Source organism: Silene latifolia, chromosome 3 (assembly GCF_048544455.1).
Source record: "Silene latifolia isolate original U9 population chromosome 3, ASM4854445v1, whole genome shotgun sequence".
In the NCBI taxonomy this organism is placed as follows: domain Eukaryota; kingdom Viridiplantae; phylum Streptophyta; class Magnoliopsida; order Caryophyllales; family Caryophyllaceae; genus Silene; species Silene latifolia.
In genome coordinates, this window is record NC_133528.1 from 29,788,478 (window position 1) to 29,812,720 (window position 24,243).

At 42.1% G+C, this 24,243-nt stretch overlaps 1 protein-coding gene across 1 annotated transcript; it reads right to left on the bottom strand.

The window, feature by feature from the left end:
- Positions 1 to 17,791: 17,791 nt before the first annotated feature.
- LOC141648896 (uncharacterized) lies at positions 17,792 to 18,346 on the bottom strand. The gene is made up of 2 exons (XM_074457604.1): positions 18,001 to 18,346; positions 17,792 to 17,907 (listed from the first exon to the last, which is right to left on the bottom strand). Exons 1-2 carry the CDS (start codon positions 18,344 to 18,346, stop codon positions 17,792 to 17,794), a joined length of 462 nt encoding a protein of 153 aa, XP_074313705.1.
- Positions 18,347 to 24,243: the final 5,897 nt, after the last annotated feature.

A 24,243-nucleotide genomic window follows, 5' to 3' on the forward strand; every position in this document is an offset into this window, starting at 1 on the left:
TGAGAAGTGGTTTCTTTGTAACCAATTTTATAATGGGTTATATGATGATCATCGTGCTTTATTAGACTCTTTAGCTAATGGGAGATTTCAGGACAACACTACATCTGATGGCGCATGGAAACTAATTGATCAGATTTCTACTCATACTACAAAGTATGGCAATCCAAGGGGAAGTGTCCGTGGAAGTGGGGGAGATAGTGGAATTGCGGCACAGCTGGATGCTCTTTTTGCCCAAATTGCTGAGATGAAGACTACCCAATCATTGGGTAATAGAGAGAGGGTTCATGCTATGAGTCAACAACAAGAGGAGTCTTGTGCTAGATGTGGATTAGATGGTCACAATGCAGCTGAGTGTTTGAGCACATTGGAGCAGATTCATGCTTTTCAGTCTTACAGACAAGGTACACAAGGCACACCTTTCTCTAACTTTTACAATGAAAGAACAAAGGAGCATCCTTTCCTCCAATGGTCTAGTCAGAATGTGCAAAATCCGCAGCAGCAACAACCACAAAAGAATACTTATATACCTCCTAACAATCATGGTAATCAACCACAAGAAGGATATCAAAGGCAGAATCAAGGAGGTCAACAGTTTAACAATCAATATCAACAACCTTCTCAACAAACTCCTCAACAAGCTCCAAACAATGAGATGGCAGAGTTGCGCAATCTTTTGCAACAAACTTTGTCAATGCAGCAAAAGCCGACGGCTCAAATTTCCGAGCTGATTGCCCATAATAAGATGCTAGATACTCAGGTGGCTCAGATGGCAATACAAAACCCATCAAAACAGCCCGAAGGTCTTCCTTCTCAAGGTAAGAAAGCTCACGAGCAAGCTAATGTCATTCAATTGAGGAGCGGTACCACATATGCAAATCCGGAGTTGCCAAGCCATGAAGAAGAACTGCCCACTAATGATAATGAGGTACCTTATATGCATCCTAAAGGATTGGGTAATTTGGAGCTAAGTGATGATGAAAAATAAGCTGACGAAGTTGGAACACGAGCTGAGAATAAAAGAGAAAAAAATAAAAAAGGCGAATCTGCTAAGGTTCCTCGATCGAATGACCCCAGGCTCGATCGTCGAACTTATGTGCTCGATCGAGGATCCTCCCTGGCAGATGACCGTGTTTCAAAAAGTGATTCTAAAGCAAAGGAAGCCGAGCCGATTACTATTGCACTACCTTTTCCTCATTGTCAACAAAAATCTAAGATGGATAAGCAGTTTGGTAAATTTATGGAGCTAGTGAAGAGCCTACAGGTAAGTGTTCCTTTCACTGAATTGATTACTCAAGTTCTAGCTGACGCGAAGTTTATGAAGGAGATTTTGACAAGGAAACGATCCTTTGATGCGGTGAAAACCATTTCTTATACTCAAAAGTGCAGCGCCATGTTGCAAGTTAATTCACCACCTAAGCTAAAGGATCTAAGGAGTTTTTCTATCCCTTTTTATATTGGTCATCTTGCTATTAGTAAAGCTCTTTGTTATTTAGGAGCTAGCGTGAGTGTCATGCCGTATTCTATTTGTAAGAAATTAAAAATGGGTACAATAATTGTTACTAATATGACTTTGCAGATGGCTAATAAATCTGTTAAACACCCATTGGGGGCATTGGAGGATGTTCCCGTTCGAATTGGGAAATTCTTCATTCCCGTAGATGTTTTTGTTTTAGACATGGCTGAGGACAACCAAATTCCTATCATCTTGGGTAGACCATTCCTTCACACAGCGGGGGCGGTTATAGATGTTAGGCAAGGGAGACAGACTTTGGCTGTGGCAGATGATACAATTGTTTTTAACTCAGAGAAGGCTTTAAAACATCCCATGATAGAGGAAACTTATCATAGTATTGATGTTGTTGATTTCACTATTGATGAGTGTCTTTCTATGTGTTTAGACACGGATCCTCTGGAGATTGCCCTTGTTTCTGATTCAGCTGCTCAGATGGGTTCATGGAGTCCAGAAGTTCATGAGATTGATAAATTGCTAACTAGAGAGGAATGCCCACATCAAAAGGTATACAGTTTAGGTGTCTCACCTAAGGTAACTGAGTTAAATAAACCTGAACTGAAACCCCTTCCCTCTCATCTTAAGTATGAATTTCTTAATGACTGTGAATTAAACCCAGTAATTGTCAATGCTAGCCTAACTGAAGGTCAACTTTCTGCTTTGTTGACTATTTTGAGAACTCATAAAAAGGCTATTGGGTATAGCATTGATGATTTACAAGGTATTAGTCCTGACTTTTGTATGCATTGTATTCACTTGGAAGAAGGCCACAAACCTAGTGCACAGGGTCAGAGACGACAAAATCCTCCAATGCAGGAGGTGGTAAGGAAAGAGGTACAAAAATTACTTGATGCTGGCATTATTTTCTCTATATCTGATTCTAAGTGGGTCAGTCCTGTCCAAGTTTTACCTAATAAGGGAGGTACTACAGTAGTAAAGAACGATAAAAATGAGTTAATTGCTATTAGACTTGTTACAGGTTGGAGGATGTGTATTGATTATAGGAAGTTGAACACTGCTACTAAGAAAGACCATTTTCCACTTCCTTATATTGACCAAATGTTAGAGAGATTAGCATGCCATAGTTATTTCTGTTACCTAGATGGCTACTCCGGTTTCTTTCAGATACCCATTCATCCTGACGATCAGGAAAAGACTACTTTCAAATATCCTTATGGTGTATTTGCTTATAGGAGTATGCCCTTTGGTTTATGTAATACCCCATCCACCTTTCAGCGGTGTATGATAACCATATTTTCTGATTACATAGAGTCTATTTTGGAAGTCTTTATGGATGATTTCAGTGTTTATGGTACTGACTTTGATGTTTGCTTTAGAAACTTGACTAAAGTTTTGCAGCGCTGTGAGGAGAGCAATCTTGTGCTTAATTGGGAGAAGTGCCACTTCATGGTTACTGAAGGGGTGGTACTCGGTTATTTGGTGTTAGGTAAAGGTATCCAAGTGGATAAAGCTAAGGTTGAGGTAATTGAGCAACTCCCGTACCCGGTTAATGTTAAAAGTGTGCGTAGTTTTCTTGGTCATGCAGGGTTTTATCGCCGCTTTATTAAGGATTTCTCAACAATTGCTCAGCCTCTAACTCAACTGCTTCATAAAGAAACACCTTTTGTGTTTACTGATGAGTGTGTTAAATCTTTTGACAAGATTAAAAAAGCTCTAGTCTCAGCTCCTATAATCCGATCTCCGGATTGGAGCCTCCCTTTTGAGATTGTGTGTGATGCCAGTAACTATGCAGTTGGAGTTGTTTTGGGGCAAAGAAAAGATAAGGTTTTGCATGCTATTTACTATGCAAGTAAGACTCTTGATGATGCGCAGATCAACTATGCTACTACGGAGAAGGAGCTTCTTGCAGTTGTCTATTCTTTAGACAAATTTAAAGCTTATCTTGTTGGTTCTAAAGTTATTGTTCATACTGACCATGCAGCATTAAAGTATCTTTTAACCAATCAAGAAGCTAAACCACGACTTATTAGATGGATTTTATTATTGCAAGAATTTGATTTATAAATTCGTGATAAGTCTGGTGCTGAGAATGTTGTCGCAGATCACTTGTCTAGATTGAGATTTGCAGGAAGAGAGATTTTGCCTATTGATGACTCTTTTCCAGATGACCATATTCTAGCTGTAGCCGCGAACACTCCATGGTTTGCAGATTATACCAATTACTTGGTAGGAGGTATGCTTCCTCCTGACTTGTCTTATCAGCAGAAGAAGATATTTATGCATGATGTGAAGCGGTATTTTTGGGATAATCCATACTTCTTCTGGGAGTGCACAAACTGTATTTACAGACGATGTATTCCATAAGGTGAGGTACATACCATCCTTTCTCATTGTCACTCTTCTTCTTATGGTGGTCATTGTTTTGGTAAAAATTTACCGGTTAGATATTAATTTGTAGGGTCAAAGTGATCATCTATGATTTTGAACAAATAAAGAAATTGATGAGCAAGATCAAATAAAAGACAACGAAAGAAAGAGTGACACGAGAGAATTTTGGTGACGCGGAAAACCCGTTGTGGGAACAACCGCGGGGGGAGTCGGAATCCCACCAATAATTGCACTATGATCAATAATTATTCTCACAAGTAAGGAAGTATAACAGTGTTTTCCCTAGTAAGCTAAATGAAAGAAACTCCAAGTCGATGTCCCCCTGCCGCTGCACGCTTTCCTCCTTTTATAGTTGACTTCCTAGGGTTTCCTTCTTCCAGGGTCCTGGACGCCCGTTGCGAGGTTCTAGGAGCAGTTACCACTTTTTTGGGGAAGTAAATGCTCTGACTTTTCCTCCCTTTGACTGGTAATTTATTATCTTTCAATTGTGTTTGTTTTCTTTGATCTTGTGGTCCTGAATTTGCCAAGTCATCAGTCTTATCACACTTGTTCTTCCCCACTCAGCGCTTGCCACGTGTCCTATGGAAAAAGTTGTAAATTTTTCCCCTAACAATTGCCCCCAAATTCTCGTGCAAGTACACTTGGGAAGGAATTTCTATACTAGTTGAGCCGTCAAAGAAAAGTGTCTCTACGATTACCCACACCTCTTGGCTTCCCGCTATTATCCTCAACCGTCGTGCCTATTAATTACTCACCAACCGCCCACTCTCTTACCTTTTCCCTATAACCCTTCCCATTTCTTCCAACTTCTTCACTTTCTTTCCATCTTTCAACTTCTTCATTTTCTTTCTACCTTCTCTCACCTCCTTTCATCAGGTATTCCCACATTCTCCTTTATCCCATGGCCCAAAAGAATACTCGTTCTTCTAGCTCTTCTGTGCCGATCCCAATTTTTGATCCTTCCAATTTATTCCCATCCGCTTCCATTCTTGCCCAAACACACTCACGTGACTCCACTTTCGAGGCGTCCGATATTGCCTTGATTAAAGAGTGGTTCGGTTTTCCCGACCGAGTAGTGGTGCATGTCCCTCTCCCTAGCCAGAGAGCGGATTTTCGTAGGCCGGGGTGGAAATGTTTCTACTTTTATCCTTTTTCTCTAGGTCTAAGATTCCCCTTCCCGAAATTGATCCAGGATTTCTTTCGTTTGAACAAGCTTGCTGTGTGTTAGGTTGCCCCGTATGCTTGGCGTACCTTGCTTCCTCTCTGTACTATGAACAGTTTATATGACCGTGGGATTGACCTCGGTGATCTGGGTCACCTCTTTACGGTGGCGATCCCTGGGTCATGGTCAAGTGACCTTACGCGTCCGAGAGAATGAGGAACATTGCATAATCTTTCCTCCTAAGCCTAACGATACCGACTGGTTCCGTCGTTTTATCTTTGTAGAAATTAGCTCCCTTCCTCGTCCAGTTGATTACTTGTTTTTTGAGTGGCGATCTACTTCAGGTATTTAGGGTGCCTTTTGGTTTCTCTTGCTCTTTGCTTTCTTACTTTCCTTACTTGCTTTTTTGTGCAGGTTTGAATCGTTTGGTGCCCTCGCCTGACGATACTTTCTCTCTGACCAAGCTGTTCGGTTTATCCCCTGACCAGAGGTCATTTAACCGTTTGCTGGGTTTCATTCCCGGTGGGACTCTTTATGCTGACGGAGAGGAAGAAGAAGAGGCGACAATGACTGGTATATTTCTCACACTTTCCCTGGTTATTATTTTTTTTTCTTAGGGTCCTCATCTTGTCGGGATCCTGATCTTTTCCCTTTTTAGGATCTTCAGAGACTGCTAGACCCAAGGTCACCCTGGAAATGATTTTGGCCCAGAGGAGAAAGAGGGCTACAGGGGTCGCACCCAAGCCCGCTGCTTCCAAGAGACTGCTGAATCCGCCGCTGAGACTGCTCACCCCAAGAGGTCTTCTACTTCCTCTGAGCCTACTCCAATTGAAGCTACTCCCCTGGCATCCCTGCTCCCTGATCGTACTAGATCTCCAATTCCTGCCACCTCCAACACACCTCCTGCCGAGATGACCCTGAAGCTTCCCGAGGGCTTTGGCCTTTCTAGGTCCCTAGGGCATTGGCCTTACTTAGAGCGGCTGATGCTCCATGGTCCCTGTTCATCTCTAGAAAAAAGGTCTTTGAAAGAGTTGGCGGACCTGGATGCTGAGCATGCTTTTGAGGTGGAATTTACCTCCCTCCTCCTTTCTTCTCTTTTTTTTTTTTAACTGCTGCTCTGCTGGTCTTCCTCAGTCACTGCAAATATCGCTCCTTCTCCGCGAGAGGCTTGCCCAACTTGAAGACGAGGTGCGTCGTCGTCAATCTGAGAAGAAAGATCTGCTCTCCCAGCTTCACGCCGAGATGAAGGAGAAGGCGAAGCTTAGAGAGGAGGCAAGCTCCATTCGTAATAGTCTGAAAGAATCCGAGGTGCAGATGACTCAGGTCCTGAAGGCTAACAATTCCCTGACGGCCGAGAACAGGGTCCTGAAAGAAAAGAAGGCCAATCTGTCCAAGGCCCTGACTGATGCCGCAGCTTGCTCTTCCTGGGAAATGAAGATCACCTGCATTAAGGTGTTCAACGAGGGGAAGCACCTGTCCTGGGACTTGGAGGAGGAAGAGAGGCTGTTTGCTGATTCTTTTCCTGAGAAGGTTGATTTGGGGATTCTGTCGGATTTTGAAATCGACAATTTAGAGGAGGAGGCTGATTTTTCTGCTGCTGAAGAGGACGAGACTCAGGGGGGGACCCAATCTAGCTGATAATCTGGCTCTTGAGGATAACTCTGCTGATGGGCCTGCTTCTACTGTCCAGCCTGTTCCTGGAGGTGCTCCGACTACTGCTGCAGGAGTGGAGCATGTTCTGCTGGATTAGCGATGTCCCTGGGATCAAATTTATTTCTGTTTTAGTTTTCTAGGCCCTGCGTGACATAAAACTTTGTTAGTTTCCTGGATAATTTCGTGGTATATTTTGGCTTTGCTCATGGGAGCAAGGCGTATTTTGAGACTTTGCCATTTTAGGCATCTAGCTTAATGCCCTGCCGTCTCAGGCGTTTAATTTAATATTCTGCCGTTCCAGACGTACCTTTATCTTATCGTGCGTGCACCTTTTTTGTTGTTTTATTGCCGGCTTTCGTTGATTGGAGGTTTCGGGATCTAACTGCCCCTCTGTTTCAGAGGAACCTCGCTTGCATGGATGCTAAGTATGCCAGGAGTCTAGTTCGTCCGATCTGTGGGTGCTTAGTCATGAGTCCATGCTTCTCTGTATAGAGATACAAGAATCCACCATATTAGTTCTTGCAGGCTTCTCTATCTTAGAACACATGATTCCCAAAAACGTTTTTTAAAAAGTAGGACAAAAAATGTTCTATTGGTAAACTTAGGTTTTAAGATTTATAACGTTTAAAACATGCTAAACAAAATTCAGTTATGGCTCAAAAGTTTGAATATATTAGTAGAAGTAAAAATCAGGGTTCTTAGAAAGACAAGAACACTTGGCAAAACCTGGAACCTGATGGGGCTGTATTTAGCGAACTATAAGCCTGGTTGCTGGCTGTTGTAGTCTTCTTAGATATAATATTTCTTTAGGTGGATGATATTCCACGATCTAGGGACTATTTGCCCCTCCATTGTCATGAGCCTGTAGGATCCATTACCGACGATACTTTCCACCTGGTAGGGTCCTTCCCAGTTGTAGGCAAATTTTCCCGCTTGTCGGTTCTTGGTGTTTTGAAAGACTTTCCTCAGGACCAGGTCTCCTACTTGTAGGGTCCTGATCTTTACATTTTTGTTGTATCTCCTGGCTACTGTTTGTTGGGGTTGGTGTCCTTAACAGTTAGTGCAAGGACTCATAAACCTCTAAAAGGATCAAAGGGCATACTTTGGTATTATTATCAGTTGATCCACGTTTATCAATAACGGTTGGCTTGCTAGATAAGTTTGACGTTATTGTCATACAGATGGCGGTGATCAACTGGTCCCTAAAAGTCACACCTATAGGATACGTTCGAGAGATGTGACGGTATGAAAATACTGTCATGTAGATGCCAAGATTGACTAACCAGTTAGTCCGAGTTATTTGACTAGTAATTAGTCAAATATGTGATGTTGAGATATTATATTTAATACGGATTAAATATCATGGGCTAAGGCGAATTAACTTGATTAATTCGTAAAATTAAATATAAACGATTTATATTTAATTAAATGTATATTGAATATAACTATACAATATCTTTTGTTTTTGTCGGACACGAATTAATAATTCAGCTAACCCGTATTATTAGCTGATGCCTTAATTTCCGATAACCGATAACAGTTTATAATCAAACCGCGTCATATACATTTGGAATTTAATGAACCGGACCACGAGTTAAAACCAAGAGGAAGTGGAAGCCCACTTCCCTTGTGTGGGTCTCGGTTTTGCCGAGTGAGAGGGATCAAAAGGGAGAGCTTCTCCTCCCTTCTGACCTAATCATCATTTGAAACAAAAATTAGGGTTTTGAAGAGTATTCTCCTCTGAAAAACCTGAGATCTCTCATCTCGAAAAAAAACTCACATCAGTTCTCCCAATATTGCAAAGCAATCGGAGAACACCATCTAGCACAAGGGCATATCTCGGACAAGGTCTTGGGTGCAACAATTAGGAGGGAATCTGGTTTGATTTTCATTCTTTTACGCCGTGCATCAAAGGACCCGAGGTTGATTTCTATACATTAATCATTTCATTATGTTTTTCGTTTTATGACTATAAATTGCATGTTTAAATTTACGTTATAGTCCTGCAATTAAAGGGTAGTATACGGATATTAACCCACAAGTGGTATCAGAGCGAGGCCACGTGAATTTTTCCATGTGTTTTTCATAAAACTATCTTGAAACGATTTTTGTTTTGTCTAAAATTCCGTGCGGCTGAGTAATTCTCACAGCAGATATTTTTTTTTTATTGCTGCGTTTTTGGTTGCATTGGGAACCGTGTCCTGTTTACACGGTTGCTCTTGTTGTTGTTTTGTCTCGAAAACCGTACCGTGACATGTTTTACACGGGTTATTTTCGTTTTGATATTATGCATATTGTTATTTTACCCGATCATTATAACAATATGTTAATGTCTAGCTTTTTGTAGTTTTGTTTTCAATCAGTTTTGATCAAAATTGCGTTTGTTTTGTTTCACCAAATCATTACGCGAGGGTTTTAAGTTTCCAGAGACTTTTGCACTCGATCGACCAAGGTTTTAATCTATCGAGTGGTTTTTCTGTTTAGATTTTACTCGATCGAGTCCTTGTTGTACTCGATCGACCTTCTTTTAAAACCCCACTGCTCGATCGAGGAGTCCTCGTACTCGATCGAGCGAAGATTCTTGATATAAGTCCTCGATCGACCACCAGTTCGTCGATCGAGTACCTCTGATTAGCATACCTCTCGATCGACTTGCGATTCGATCGATCGAGCCCTCTGTCCCTCGATCGAGCACTTATGTCCCTGGATCGAGGGATTTCGTCTTTGATGACTTTGAAAATTTGTTTCTTTTGATTTAAATTTTCTTTTGGCTTCAATATGTACTTTATACGGATATAGTACACTCGCTATGATTGTGAAACGGTTCACACACGTACCATTAAGTTATTTTAAAGCGTTTTTAAAGTAACGGATTGCAATGGATTAAAATTAAATGATAGAAGCGGTTTTATCACATGAATTTTAATCATTAAAAGGTGGTTTGGATAAATTTAACATAATTACGAAATTATGTCACGAATGAATTTGTTTTTAGTTGATGCTTTTTTATTTATCGTTTATCTTGAATGCCGTGAATGCCCTTTTATTACGTATTTAATTTTACAATCGGTTGTAACTTAGTGTGGCCTTAGTAGAACGTGTTACCGTAATGATGGAACACGGTCTTGGTTGTATTTTGAGATCTCGTATCTCCGTTTTGGATTTTTCACTTGTAATTACAGTTTTTAATTAGAATGTAAATAGGTTTATATTTTGTAATTTTAATTGTAATTTTTGAGAAGACCAAAGATGGAGACCAGATGCTCACTCCCGCTACTTGGATCAAGATGGAACATCAAGACAAGCTTTTCGGGTCCAACGGTGGATTCCAAAGTTGTATTATGTTCTTATACTAGGATAGGCCACACTAGGAAAATTTTATTTACGTATTGCATTCCTTTATTTTTTTTTTCGCAACGATAATATGCATCATATTCCGCCTAAAAACCAAACCACCTATTTATTGCATGAAAACTGACACATATAGAGGTCACGAGTTAGTTTTCATTGACATTCTCATGTCACACGTTTTAAAGCCATCATCCAAATAAATTCATTCACGACAGACGCTAGTTATTCGTTCACTTAAAATGAATTATAATTTTGTTGATGGGATCTTCCTCGTATAAACCAAAATTGAGAACGGTCTTTATAGGTCAAACTCCAATGAGTCCCTTCTTCGTCGGTAGGCATAATATGACCCCTTCTACGTCGGGTAAGTTGGAACCGATTGACCTATTTTATCTCAACACTATGGTCACTCGTACGATCCTGTGATCTGTGGTGGACTATAGATAGGATTTACGGAAATCTATCGACCAAGAGTTCTTAGGGAAGAATTAGCTAAACAGTTGGCTTATCAATTTACATAAATTGAGTCTTGGGATCACTTGTATCTTTCTTGAGGGAGATCAATTATGCAAGTGCGAGAGTCTACATGTTTAAAATGAATTTTAAAATAGACTTAAATCACCTCGATGAGTTGCTTATTTCGTTTTGTTTTTCTTTCTTTTTCGGTGTAGATCACGATTTTAAATCGCTTAACAACAAATGGTGGTTCAAGTGATAACCCAATGCCAAGTGCCACATTGGACCGTGAGTCCGGGCTTCGGATCTTCATGAATCGGATGAATCGGTCTACTCGATCAAGAATGATGGATCCAACTTCGCGGACCGGGAGGCGGCATTACGGAATGCTGCTGCCGCGACGGGAAGCTCAAATATCTATTAGAGCCCATCCCGGCAAACCCAGGTCCCACGGCTAGAGATGCTGAAATCACCAAGTTTAATGATTTCTGTATGGAAGCGGGTGCGATTAAAAACGTACTCATTTTTGCAATGGAACCCAATTTGCGGAAACGCTTCATAGCCCATGGTGCAAACAAGATTTTCACCACGCTCACTAAGGAATTCTCAAAAGCACCGAGAATCGTGACCTATGAGCATACCACTCGCTTCTTTGATGCGAGACTCGAGAAGGGCCAACCGGTTAGCCCACACATTCTCAGCATGATTGAGAATGTCGAGAAACCGGAAACCTTTAATCGTAACATCAGCGAGAACATTGTTATCGACCGCATTCTTCACTCACTCCACGATGGTTATTCGCAATTTAGAGCGAATTACTATATGAATGATTTGAAGAAAACTCCACATGAATTGCACTCCCTCCTCGTATGCACCGAGAAGGACATGAAGTTCGGTGGGAGCATGAAACAGGATGTTCTCGTTGTGTCAAACAAGGGCAAGGGTAAGGGCAAAGCTCGTGCAAACCTAGCGAGAGGTAAGGCGAAGTTCAAGAAGTCGGGTTCGGGTAAGAGTGGGCCTGGTGAGTCGAGCACCTCATCAGGCGTGACAAAGAGCAAGAATGAAAACATGGAATGCCATCATTGCCACAAGATTGGGCATTGGAGACGCACATGTCCTGTTTATCATGAGGACTTAAAGGCAGGTCGTGTTAAACCTGTTGGTATGTCTTCCTCTTCTTCTACTTTTATTCATATGATTGAGATTAACCACGCAAGTTACGGAACTTGGGTACTTGATACTGGTTGTGGTTCTCATCTGTGTAATCATGTGCAGGGGCTCCGAAACATCGAACCCCTCGTAAAGGGTGAGGTGGACCTGCGTGTTGGGAATGGAGCAAGAGTAGCTGCCATCTCCAAGGGGACATATGTGATCCAGCTTCCTAGCGGATTTGAGTTGTCATTTTATGACTGTTATTATGTTCCTAGTCTTTCGAAAAACATTATTTCAGTTTCTGCACTTGATAAACTTGGTTTTTCATTTGTAATAGAAAATAATTCTTGCATTTTATCATTACACGATATGATTTACGGCAAGGCAGTCTCCATGAACGGAATTTATGTTTTAGATCAGACCACGGAAATATTACACGTAATGAATAAAAAGTTAAAGGTTGGTGACAAAGATCAAACGTATCTATGGCACTGCCGTATGGGACACATTAATGAGAAACGCGTAAAACAGCTCATCAAACATGGAGCTATCTCGGCCTTTGATTTTCAATCATTTGGCACGTGTGAATCATGTCTCATCGGTAAGATGACTCGGATTTCCTTCAAAGGTGTTGGAATGCGCGCTGCTGACCTATTAGGACTCATACACACGGATGTATGTGGCCCTATGTCAATCACCGCACGAGAAGGCTACAGGTATTTCATCACTTTCACGGACGACTTAAGTAGATATGGCTATGTCTACTTAATGAAGCACAAAAGTGAATCCTTTGAGAAATTCAAGGAATACCAGAATAGGGTACAGAACCTATTAGGTAGAAAGATTAAAACACTGCGTTCGGATCGTGGTGGCGAGTATCTTTCTCACGAGTTTGATCAACACCTAAAAGACTGTGGGATTGCCTTACAGTTAACTCCACCTGGAACACCTCAGCTGAATGGTGTGTCCGAACGGAGAAATCGAACACTACTTGATATGGTTCGATCCATGATGAGTCACACGATATTACCTGATTCATTATGGGGTTATGCTCTTATGTCAGCCGCTCTAATACTTAACCGAAGTCCGTCTAAAGCTGTTGACAAGACTCCATATGAACTATGGAAGGGAACGGTCCCCAACTTGTCCTTTATACGGGTTTGGGGCTACGAGGCTTATGTCAAGTGGAGACACGAGGATAAGCTCGGCCCGCGATCGGTCAAGACATACTTTATAGGTTATCCTAAAGGAACACTTGGTCATTACTTCTATTCGCCAACCGAACAACGCGTTTTTGTTGCGGCTAGTGCGACATTCTTAGAGAAGGAATTTCTCGAGAATGCAAAGAGTGATAGAACCTTCGACCTGTCGGAGATTCCAGAACCAAACACCGAGCAACCATTGGAGGAACCTGTTCCTTCAATCCCGGCTGCGGTGAATATTCCTGAGGAACCTAGGAGGTCGGGAAGAGTCTCTATTCCTCCGCATGATACATTGGTATGGTCGAGGAACATGACATAGATGACGTTCTACTCTTAACGAGTAGTGAACCCGCAACCTATAAAGGTGCCATGACTAGTTCTGACTCAAAGCTATGGCTTGAGGCCATGCAATCCGAGATGGACTCTATGTATGAGAACAACGTGTGGGATCTTGTTGACTTACCTGCTAAGGTTCGTCCCCTTCAATGCAAATGGCTTTACAAGATAAAGCATTCTGTGGAAGGTCAACAAGATATCTACAAAGCACGACTAGTTGCTAAAGGTTTCACCCAAGTGCCAGGTTTGCACTACGATGAGATTTTTGCACCCGTAGTCATGCTGCGTTCCATTCGGATTATCTTAGCGATCGCCGCTTTTCATGACTATGAAATTTGGCAAATGGACGTAAAAACCGCCTTCTTAAACGGCTTTTTGGAGGAAGAGTTGTACATGGTACAACCCGAAGGTTTCATCGATCCAGTACATCCTAAGAAAGTATGCAAACTTAAGCGTTCCATTTATGGACTTAAGCAAGCATCTCGGAGTTGGAATCATCGCTTCGACCAAGTGATAAAAGAAAATGGATTTACTCGATCTGTCGAGGAACCATGTCTATATATCAAGTCGAGTGGGAGCAAGATTGTCTTCCTAATATTGTATGTTGACGACATACTCCTGATTGGGAATGACATACCTCTCTTAACTTCGGTGAAAGTATGGTTGAAAAACCATTTCCAGATGAAAGATCTGGGAGAGGCACAAAGAATTCTGGGCATCCGTATCTATCGAGATAGATCACGAAGGATGCTATCTCTCAGTCAGGAGTCTTACATAGACAAAGTCCTGGAGAGATTCAGCATGACTAACTCCAAGAAGGGGTTCCTTCCTATGGCTCCAGGGGTGCATTTGAGCAAGTCTCAGGCACCAGAGACACCGGAAGAGAAAGAGCGCATGACACGGATTCCTTATGCTTCGGCAATAGGATCAATCATGTATGCCATGATATGCACACGTCCGGACGTGGCATATGCATTGAGTATGACAAGTCGATTCCAACAGCATCCAGGTGAACCACATTGGCTGGCTGTCAAGAACATTCTTAAGTACCTACGGAGGACTAAAGATTGGGCATTGACTTATGGAGGCGATCAAAAGCTATGCGCAACCGGATTCTGTGAGATGCTAGCTTCCAAACGGATCGAGATGACTCGAAATCTCGGTCTGGATTCGTTTTTACTCTTAATGGCGCTGCAGATCAGTGGAAGAGTTCGAAACAAATCTGTTATGCCAGAGATTCTACGATCGAGTCCGAGTACTATGCCGCGTCGAAGCTACAAAGGAAGCGATATGGATGCGTCAATTCTTACATGGGCTATCAGAGTGCCCGGTTCGAATGACCCGATCACCATCTATTGCGACAATAGTGGTGCCATCTTCCAAGCTAAGGAGCCAAAGTCTAGCAACAAGTCTAGACACGTACAACGGAAAGCTCATCTAATCCGGGATTACGTGGAGCAAAAGACAGTAGTGATAGAAAAGATTGCTACAGATGATAACATAGCAGATCCTCTTACTAAAGCATTACGACAAGATAAGCATGAAGGGCATGTTAATTCTATGGGAATTAAACGTGTTCCTAAGTTGTAGTACTCTTTTATGGATCAGATTCATCCTCTCTTGTACTCTATACGACATCATCCTTTTGATATTTTATATATATATTTTGTTTTTCATGTGGAATTGTACGACAATTTTGAACACCACAAAGTGAATCGAACAAACATCATATCTTTTTTTAGTCCTTAATTGCCCACATGAGCGATAACTCGGCAATTATTACGTGACGTTGGTTGATGGTGGGTTCAACGAGCCATAAGTCAACCGGTTGTGACCAATCACGAGAGGCGATTTATACGGATATTTCGTAGGACACTATTGTGACATCGACGTGGAGTCCTAAATGTTTTATAACATTCCGTGCCCGGTCGTGGATAGGACCTCCATAGTGATCCTAAGAGTCGATTCTTTTGACTATCGACTGTCTCTTGAGACTACGGCAGATTTTGGGTGACTTTGGTTTCTTTCTCACGGTCATCCGTAACAGGGGGCCAAGTAGATTTTTTCTGGGTCATTTCATACTGTGCTTAGATCGGAAGGAGTTCGAGTTGAAGGAAATATTCAGCCTTTATCGGGTACTCGATATTTCTCAGGGCCACTCGAGGAGTCAGAATCGAAATGCATGGCCATGCTCGAATACGGATTCGTTTTATCAGTTAAGTTACTCTCTAGTCGGGGAAACCACTCTTGATACAGATCGATTGTAAAATACGACCTTTGCGGATCCGGATCTGCAAATTGTTTTACATTGAGTGGGAGAGATTTTAAATGAATATGAGAATCGGTTATCGCACATACACTTGTACGGACAAGTGGGAGTTTGTTGGAGCTTGTGTCCTCCGGTTAGTGCGGATAACGTCATTGCACATACACTTGTACGGACAAGTGGGAGCTTGTTGGGGTTGGTGTCCTTAACAGTTAGTGCAAGGACTCATAAACCTCTAAAAGGATCAAAGGGCATACTTTGGTATTATTATCAGTTGATCCACGTTTATCAATAACGGTTGGCTTGCTAGATAAGTTTGACGTTATTGTCATACAGATGGCGGTGATCAACTGGTCCCTAAAAGTCACACCTATAGGATACGTTCGAGAGATGTGACGGTATGAAAATACTTGTCATGTAGATGCAAGATTGACTAACCGGTTAGTCCGAGTTATTTGACTAGTAATTAGTCAATATGTGATGTTGAGATATTATATTTAATACGGATTAAATATCATGGGCTAAGGCGAATTAACCGGTTAATTCGTAAAATTAAATATAAGCGATTTATATTTAATTAAATGTATATTGAATATAACTATACAATATTTGTTTTTTGTCGGACACGAATTAATAATTCACTAACCCGTATTATTAGCGATGCCTTAATTTCCGATAACCGATAACGTGATTTATAATCAAACGCGTCATATACATTTGGAATTTAATGAACCGGACCACGAGTTAAAACCAAGAGGAAGTGGAAGCCCACTTCCCTTGTGTGGGTCTCGGTTTTTGCCGAGTGAGAGGGATCAAAAGGGAGAGCTTCTCCTCCCTTCTGACCTAATCATCATTTGAAACAAAAATTAGGGTTTTGAAGAGTATTCTCCTCTGAAAAACCTGAGATCTCTCATCTCGAAAAAAAACTCACATCAGTTCTCCCAATATTGCAAAGCAATCGGAGAACACCATCTAGCACAAGGGCATATCTCGGACAAGGTCTTGGGTGCAACAATTAGGAGGGAATCTGGTTTGATTTCTGTTCTTTACGCCGTGCATCAAAGGACCCGAGGTTGATTTCTATACATTAATCATTTCATTATGTTTTTCGTTTTATGACTATAAATTGCATGTTTAAATTTACGTTATAGTCCTGCAATTAAAGGGTAGTATACGGATATTAACCCATTGCCTGTATGAGGCCATCCTGATCTGGGCGCTGGTTCTGAGTTCATCCACGGTGTCTAGGCTGCTTGCCATTTCTACCTAATTTCGTTCCTCTGTTAGGCACCCGTACCTGTGGGTAGGGACCCTGACCTCTGAAGGAATAACTGCTTCAACTCCGAGTACCAGGCTGAAAAGAGTTTGTCCTGTTGCTACTTTAGGGGTGGCCCTATCAGCCCATAGAACTAGTGGTAGCTCTTCCGCCCATTTGCCCCCAATCTCTTCCAGCTTCTTCCTTAGGTACTCTACTATAATCTTGTTGCTGGATTCTGCTTGACCATTGGACTGAGGGTTCCTGGGAGTAGATTTCTGCCATGAAATGTTCCACCTAGCACAAAATGCCTCTGTCTTATTGCCAATAAACTGAGATCCATTATCACATATTATTTCAGATGGAATACCAAACCTACAGATGATATTGCGTTTAATGAAAGATATCACCTGGGCCTCAATAACCTGAGAAGACGACTCCGCCTCTATCCATTTGGAGAAGTAGTCCGTCATGGCGAGCATGTAGACCTTGTTCCCTGGTGCCTTGGGCAGTGGTCCTACTATGTCCATTCCCCACTTCATAAAGGGCCAAGGCGAAATGGCAGGGTGCAGAGGCTCTGCAGGCTGGTGGTTAACTGACACATGCCTTTGACAGGCATCACATTTTTTTGCGTATTCCATAGCATCCTTACGCATTGTGGGCCAGAAGTACCCCTGCCTGAGGGCCTTGTTGGACAGGCTCCTGCCCCCTGCATGGTTTCCACATTCACCACTGTGGATAGCATGCAAATCAGCCTGGGCTTCTTCCCTATCCAGGCACCTCAGGTAGGGTCCTGCGAGGGATTTCCTGAACAAGACACCATCAATCAGCACAAATCTGGAAGCTCGTATTTTGAAGCTTCTTACCTCTTTTTTCTCTGCTAGGAGTATGTCATTCTGCAACCAATCTTGGTAAGGCTTCCTCCAGTCTACAACTTCCTCCTAACTGGTGGTGTTGGTTAACACCCCTTCTTCCTATTATTGCAGTGAGCCAGCTGTGTTTTCGTCGCCTTGTTCTGCTTTGGATATTGCAGGTTCCAGTACATGGACAATAGGTATGGTAGAGATTGTACCTGATTTGAATGTTGCCCCCAGGGCAGCTAAGCATCAGCCTCCACATTCTGGTCCCTGGGGATTTGCTTAATGTTGAAGGTCTTGAACCTGAGTTTCAACTCTTGCGCTATTTCTAGGTAGGCCATCATGGTGGGGTCCCTAGCTGCATAAGAGTGATTTACATGGTTTACGATATGTTGGGAGTCGCTGTATACCTGGAGGTGCCTGATTTTTAAGTCCAGAGCTAGCTACAGACCCAGGATCAAGGCTTCATATTCTGCCTCGTTGTTGCTAGCTTTGAATTCGCACCGAATTGCTTGGACCAACAGGTCCCCTTGGGGCGACTTAAGGACCAGACCAACTCCTGCTCCCTTTATGTTGGAAGCTCCATCCACATTCAGCTCCCACGTCTGCTCCCCTTTGTCTTCCTCCAGAGTGAGGATGTCTTTCTCGGCCTGCGTCTGGAGGGAGGGGTAAAAGTCGGAGACGAAGTCTGCTAGAGCCTGAGACTTGATTGCTGCCCGATGTTCAAATTTCAGATCGTAGCCACTCAGGTGTATGGACCATTTGGCCATTCTACCTGATAACTCTGGTTTCCTCATTATAGTCTGGTCTCTGCAGGCAGCAGAGACTTACTGACATAGTATACTGGATGCTGTACTCCTTCTTGCTCTCGAACTAACACTGCGCTGATAGCCACCTCAGTTACTGAGAGATACAAGGACAAGGTCTCTCCGGGTTTTGGCTTTGATAGGAGTGGTGGAGTGCTTAGATACCGTTTCAGCTCGCTGAGTGCTTCCTAGTGCTCTTCTGTCCACTCGAACTTCTGGCTCTTCCTTAAGATGTCGTAAAATAGCCTGCACCTGTCTGAGGACCTTGCTATGAACCTATTCGGAGCAGCCACCCGTCCTGTCAGGCGCTGCACGTCCTTTGGCTTTTAAGGTGACTCTAGCTGGAGTATGGCTTTGATTTGATCACTGCTGGCCTCTATCCCCCTCTGTGTGACCATATATCCCAGGAACTTCCCACTGGAGACTCCGAAGGTGCATTTTGATGGGTTCAGCTTCATTTTATATTTTCTCAGGGTGCTGAAAGTGTCAGCCAGATGCTCGACGTGCTGTGCTGCTTGCTTTGATTTTACCACCATATCGTCGATGTAGACCTCCATGGTATGGCCTATTTGCTCTTTGAACATCGTGTTTACCAGCCGTTGGTAGGTGGAACCTGCATTCTTTAGACCAAAGGGCATTACATTATAACAATAGATACCTCGCTCTGACCTGAATGCCGTTTTCTCCTGATCGTCAGGATGCATCTTGATCTGGTTGTAGCCACTCCAAGCATCCAGGAATGTGAGCATCTCGTGACCTGATGTGGCATCCACCATGGCGTCGATGTGGGGTAGAGGGAATGGATCTTTAGGGCAAGCTTTATTTAGGTCTGTGAAATAAATACAAACCCTCCACTTGCCATTCTTTTTTGGAACAACCACCACATTAGATAACCACTCTGGCTACTTGACTTCCCTGATTTTTCCAGCAGCGAGCAAGTTGTCTACCTCTTGGTTTATGACCTGATGCCTCTCTGAGGCAAACTTCCTCCTTTTCTGCTGGACAGGTTTGTAGCTTGGATCCACGCTCAGCTTATGTGTTATTATACTAGGGTCTATCCCCACCATATCATTGTGGGACAAGGAAAAGCAATCCATGTTAGTTTTCAATAATCGGACAAGTTCCTGACGGATATTACCTGTGCATTCTGATCCGATAAGTACGGTCCGCTCTGGTTGCTGCACGTCCAGGATTACTTCGTCTAGCTCTGCTTGAGGTGGCTCGACGTATTCCTCCTGGATGCGCTGGCTCTGTAATTGCTATGCTGGCGGTTGGGTTGTTGGTTTCAAGGCTATCTTGTAGCAATTCTTAGCATCCTCTTGATCCCCACATATCTCTTGCACTCCCCAGAGCGTTGGGAATTTCAGACACTGGTGGTAGGTTGAAGGTACTGCCTTCATTTCGTGGATCCAGGGCCTGCCAAGAATTACATTGTAAGTAGAGGGCCCATCGATAACCAAGTATCTCACCTGTTTGTTGACTCCTTTGACATAGGTAGGGATGACAATTTCTCCTAGAGAGTGCTTCGTTTCACCGCTGAAACCAACCAAAGGCACCTCTTTCGTTGCTAAGTCCTTCGCGCTTAACCCCATGCCCTTGAGTGTTTCCAGCATAATCAAGTTGACGGAGCTTCCTGTGTCCACCAGGATCTTTCTTACTTCGCAGTTTCCTATGGGGAGGGTGATGATCAGAGCGTCGTGGTTGATGCCCGTCGTTGTGTGCACCAAAAATAAAATTTATAATTCCTAACTACAACTATAGATAGCGGTAGCAGGGTCGAACCACAGAGAGGCAGATGTAATTATTAGTTGTCTAATTTCAGTCTAAGGTAACGATTATGTGGGGGTTGTTTTGAATTGGTCTATAACTAATGAGCAGTAAACTAAAGAAATGTATAAATTCAAATTTAAAAGGAGTAATAAGATGATCGGTTCACTGTAGTTTCGGCAGCAGCATACTAAGTAGGTCTGAAATAAACACCTGAGGCGGAAAAACAAGAGGTCCTCTCGGTCCACTCTCAACAAGTAGCGTCTTTCGATCTCGCTACGGGTCCCTAATATCACTAGTACTGACTCTCGTCCTGAAAAGTGACTAAAAATCTAAACTTTACCTATCTTTCGATCTTAGCATAGTTTAGTCATTTTAATTGGTAGTCTAACAACTTTCCCTATCTTTCGATCTAATGGGTCGGTCATTTCTTGAGCATTCAACTAGTCGCGTACACTCGATTTGTCAAATATAGAATTTAAATCAATTAAAACGAAGCAAAACCTCACGTGGCCAGTCGATCGACCAGGGTGTGCGGTCGATCGACCGTGGCACGACTCAGGTCGTACTATTCTACTGCCGCCTAATCTACAGATTCCCTACATCCTAGCACGAGGTATTTAGCTACTCATGATATTGGTAAAAACAACAACAAGATTAACGAAATAAACTACTAAATTCATGCTTAAATTAACGGAACAAAAGATTAGCATAAAACGATAATTATGGCTTCGGGAAACTAATCTATCAATTCTAGCTACGAACGAAATAAAGCAATAAAACTGAAATAATGAACAAAGGAATACCAGTAGAAGAATTGCAGGAAGAAAAGCACGAACGAAAGAAATTGTATTGAATGATTCAACTCGGAAACGAAACACTAACTAATGATAAATTAAAACTGGATGCAAGCTCAATGAAAACTCCATACCTAAAGCTTAATGTCAGGTTACGTTATATAGGAATCTAACGTAACAACTTATTCCTAAACCTACAATACATTGGGCTTTCTTATTCTCGATCTTTTAATTCACGTCTGAAATAGCGGCTTGGTCGATCGACCACACAAGGCGATCGATCGATCGAGGTATCTTGAACAGGAGTTCCTGTAAGTCGGGCTCTGGTCGATCGACCATAGGGTCCAATCGATCGACTAGAGTAGCTGATAATCCGCTTTTAATTCTTCATAAAGTTGTCTTTCAAGCTTCAAAACGCGCACCAAGTTCATCTCTCGAGTCTCCACTTCATGTCAAATGCAATGCAAGGTACTCAGGGACGGATTTAGCTCAATATCTACTCATTTCCGCATAAATCTGCAATATTACATAAAAATACGAAAGTAGACGAAATGGGGCAAATACTAGCATAAACTACACAAATGAGCTCTGAAATGCGTGTAAAATGGGGTGTAAAACATCATATTTAAGACACGCATCAAACTTCCCCAAACCAAACCCTTGCTTGTCCCCAAGCAAGAACTAGACTCAATCCTAAAACCTAATGGAACGAGTTCAATCTCAGAGCGAAATGCAAACTGTAAGGCCTAAACCAATTTAATGCAACAACCAACAATCAATTAGAAATGTGAATCATGCAAACGAGTTATGAAGTCGTCAAAAACTGCTGAACCGTCAACGATAGAGACTTATCAATATGGACTCTCACGGGTCGCTCAAATCACTCAATATATACAGGTGAGTATATGTAAAAGATAGAAAGAATTTACTTTGTAATGACTCTCACCTAACTACGATCTATAAGAACATGCGTGCAATATAATATGAAAATAATCTCTACAACCGTACATATGCATTCCAACCAAACAAATGACCATGACACATGCCGAGGTAGATAAGGGATATGTGAGGTAATGGGCAGGAAGAGGCAAAACATTTATGGGAACGTGGAGTTACAGGTGATCAAGCTAGTACCCTAAAAAACCATATGACAATATCCAACTTCTTGCTCAAAATCTTCGATGAAACCAGTGCTATTAGCAAGCACAAAACTCACAATCTCCGTAGTAATCAATCAACTAACTCCCCATAAGATACAAATGCAACATGGGGGCAAAAATCGCCATATAATAAAGACTTTGAATTATGCGAATTGATTTTTCTTTTCCTTCTCGGGCATCGGTCGATCGACCAGGATGGTCAGTCGATCGACCACGTCTACAGTACAATACTCTCTTTTTTCTTTTTTTTTTCGAATCATTTTTTTCTTTTCTCTTCTTTTTTCCTTTACAATTTTTTTCTTTCTTCTTTTCCCTTCTTTTCTTCATCTTCCCAACAACATCTCAAAATGAGCAAATGCCACCAAAAACATAGTAACAATCCCAAAACTAGACTACTAGCTTGACAAGGGCAGGCTAAATGTAGGATGTAGTAACGGGACAAAAAGGCTATTTCTGGCAGTGTGGAGCTTATGGGCAAAATGAATAAAGGAAAACCTCTACCACATGTGTCAACTAACCACAAACCGAATGCATACAGGTATTAAGCAGATTAAATTCATATTTATGCATATTTATGTAACATGTCTCATAAGGAGAACTACTCACAATCCTAGATAAACTGGTCATGGATGTCACCAGTTATAGGCTCTAAATCTCAGAAAGTGATGTAGTTTGCCAAAAATCAAAGTCAAGTTTCAAGTCCAACAAATAAATTAACGAAAACTCGTAGACTATGCATATTTGATTCTATTAATAACATGTCAATTAGCAAGACTTAGGCATAAACAGCTGCAAGTGCAATGTCATCATTGAAATACTACCGTTCCGACTCGACCTATATGCTAAAATAAACGTGAATTTTTTTTTGAAATTTTTGATTTTTTTTTGAATTTTTGGTATATATAAGGGAAAATAAAAAACAAATGCAAGACAAAAATGTAAACGTGAATGCAAGCAAATGAAATGCAACAAAATAATGCAAATGCGACACAAAACCCTTCCCCAAACCAAATCGCACAATGTCCCCATTGTGCAAAATCATATAATGAAATAACAGGAAAACGGGAATTTGCGTAAATTAACTACATAAGGCATGAAGTAAGAACTCGGAAACTCACAAGACTTTAAGCGCAGCAAAAAGAAACCTCCCCAAACCAGCGTGAGCTAGGAGGTTTCGAGCTAGATGCTACCAATAAGTACCTGAAAAGACAACAAATACCACGCATAAAACCAAGAAAGCAAAGTGGACGCGGTAATTATGCAAAACTTAAAAACGGAAGAAAACAGAAATATGGCGGAAAATAAAGAGGAGAGAAGACTCCCTCAAGTCCGCAAAACGACCAAACACAGCAGGGGAAAGGTCGAAAAATGTGCAAGTACGACGCGGGCAACGGTCGATCGACCACCTCACCCGGTCGATCGACGAGAATGTCAGAACGAAGCTCCTGTGCTTGTGTAGCCGATCGATCGACCATACGGACCGATCGTCGATCGACCGGAATAGTCTTTGCAACCTTCTGATTTCTTCGAATTAGCTCACTAACTTGAGCTAATATGGTCTATATATCTGTAAAAGCACATAACGCGCCCAAAATTGCGCAAAACCCAAAGTAACCGACTAAAGTGTTTAAAATCCTAAGCAAACGTATTAAAATGCGAAGTCTCGCGCACACGAAAACAATAAAAAGTCTTAAAAAGTAATAAAATGAAAGTTTGAAAAAGCATGTGATCAACTAATAGTTGATCAAGAACGGCCACGGAATGGCCCACTTGGTCGGCTTCTGGCTACAAGAGGTAGCCTCAACGGTGCTCATCTCCTCATTTTGCACTCTTCTCAACTCCAACATCTGCAGGACTCAACGGATCAACAGGTCAGACATCTTCCCACTCAATGACCTCCTCTAGCTCATCAAAGTCCAAGTCGGACTCCCTCACTTTGACTGGCTCATCTTCAAGCTCCTCATCAGTGCCATAGCTAAGACATCCTAAGCCGCCTCTTGAGACGATTGGCTCTTGCACAGCTGGAGCAACATGCGACTCTTCCTTCCCCAAACCAGCTCTTACAATGTCAGAAATAGAAGAATCTTCCTCCAATTTGCTCCCAATCTGGGGCGGAGGGGTTACAACAGGAATAGGCGTAGAGACAGGCATATCAGGAAGTACA

Excerpts from the sequence above, each read along its gene's own strand:
- LOC141648896 (XM_074457604.1), bottom strand. The coding sequence starts at position 18,346 with ATGAGGAAACCAGAGTTATCAGGTAGAATGGCCAAATGGTCCATACAC. Across the intron at positions 17,908-18,000 it reads ATATGAAGCCTTGATCCTGG|CTAGGGACCCCACCATGATG; the intron begins GTCTGTAGCTAG and ends ACTCTTATGCAG.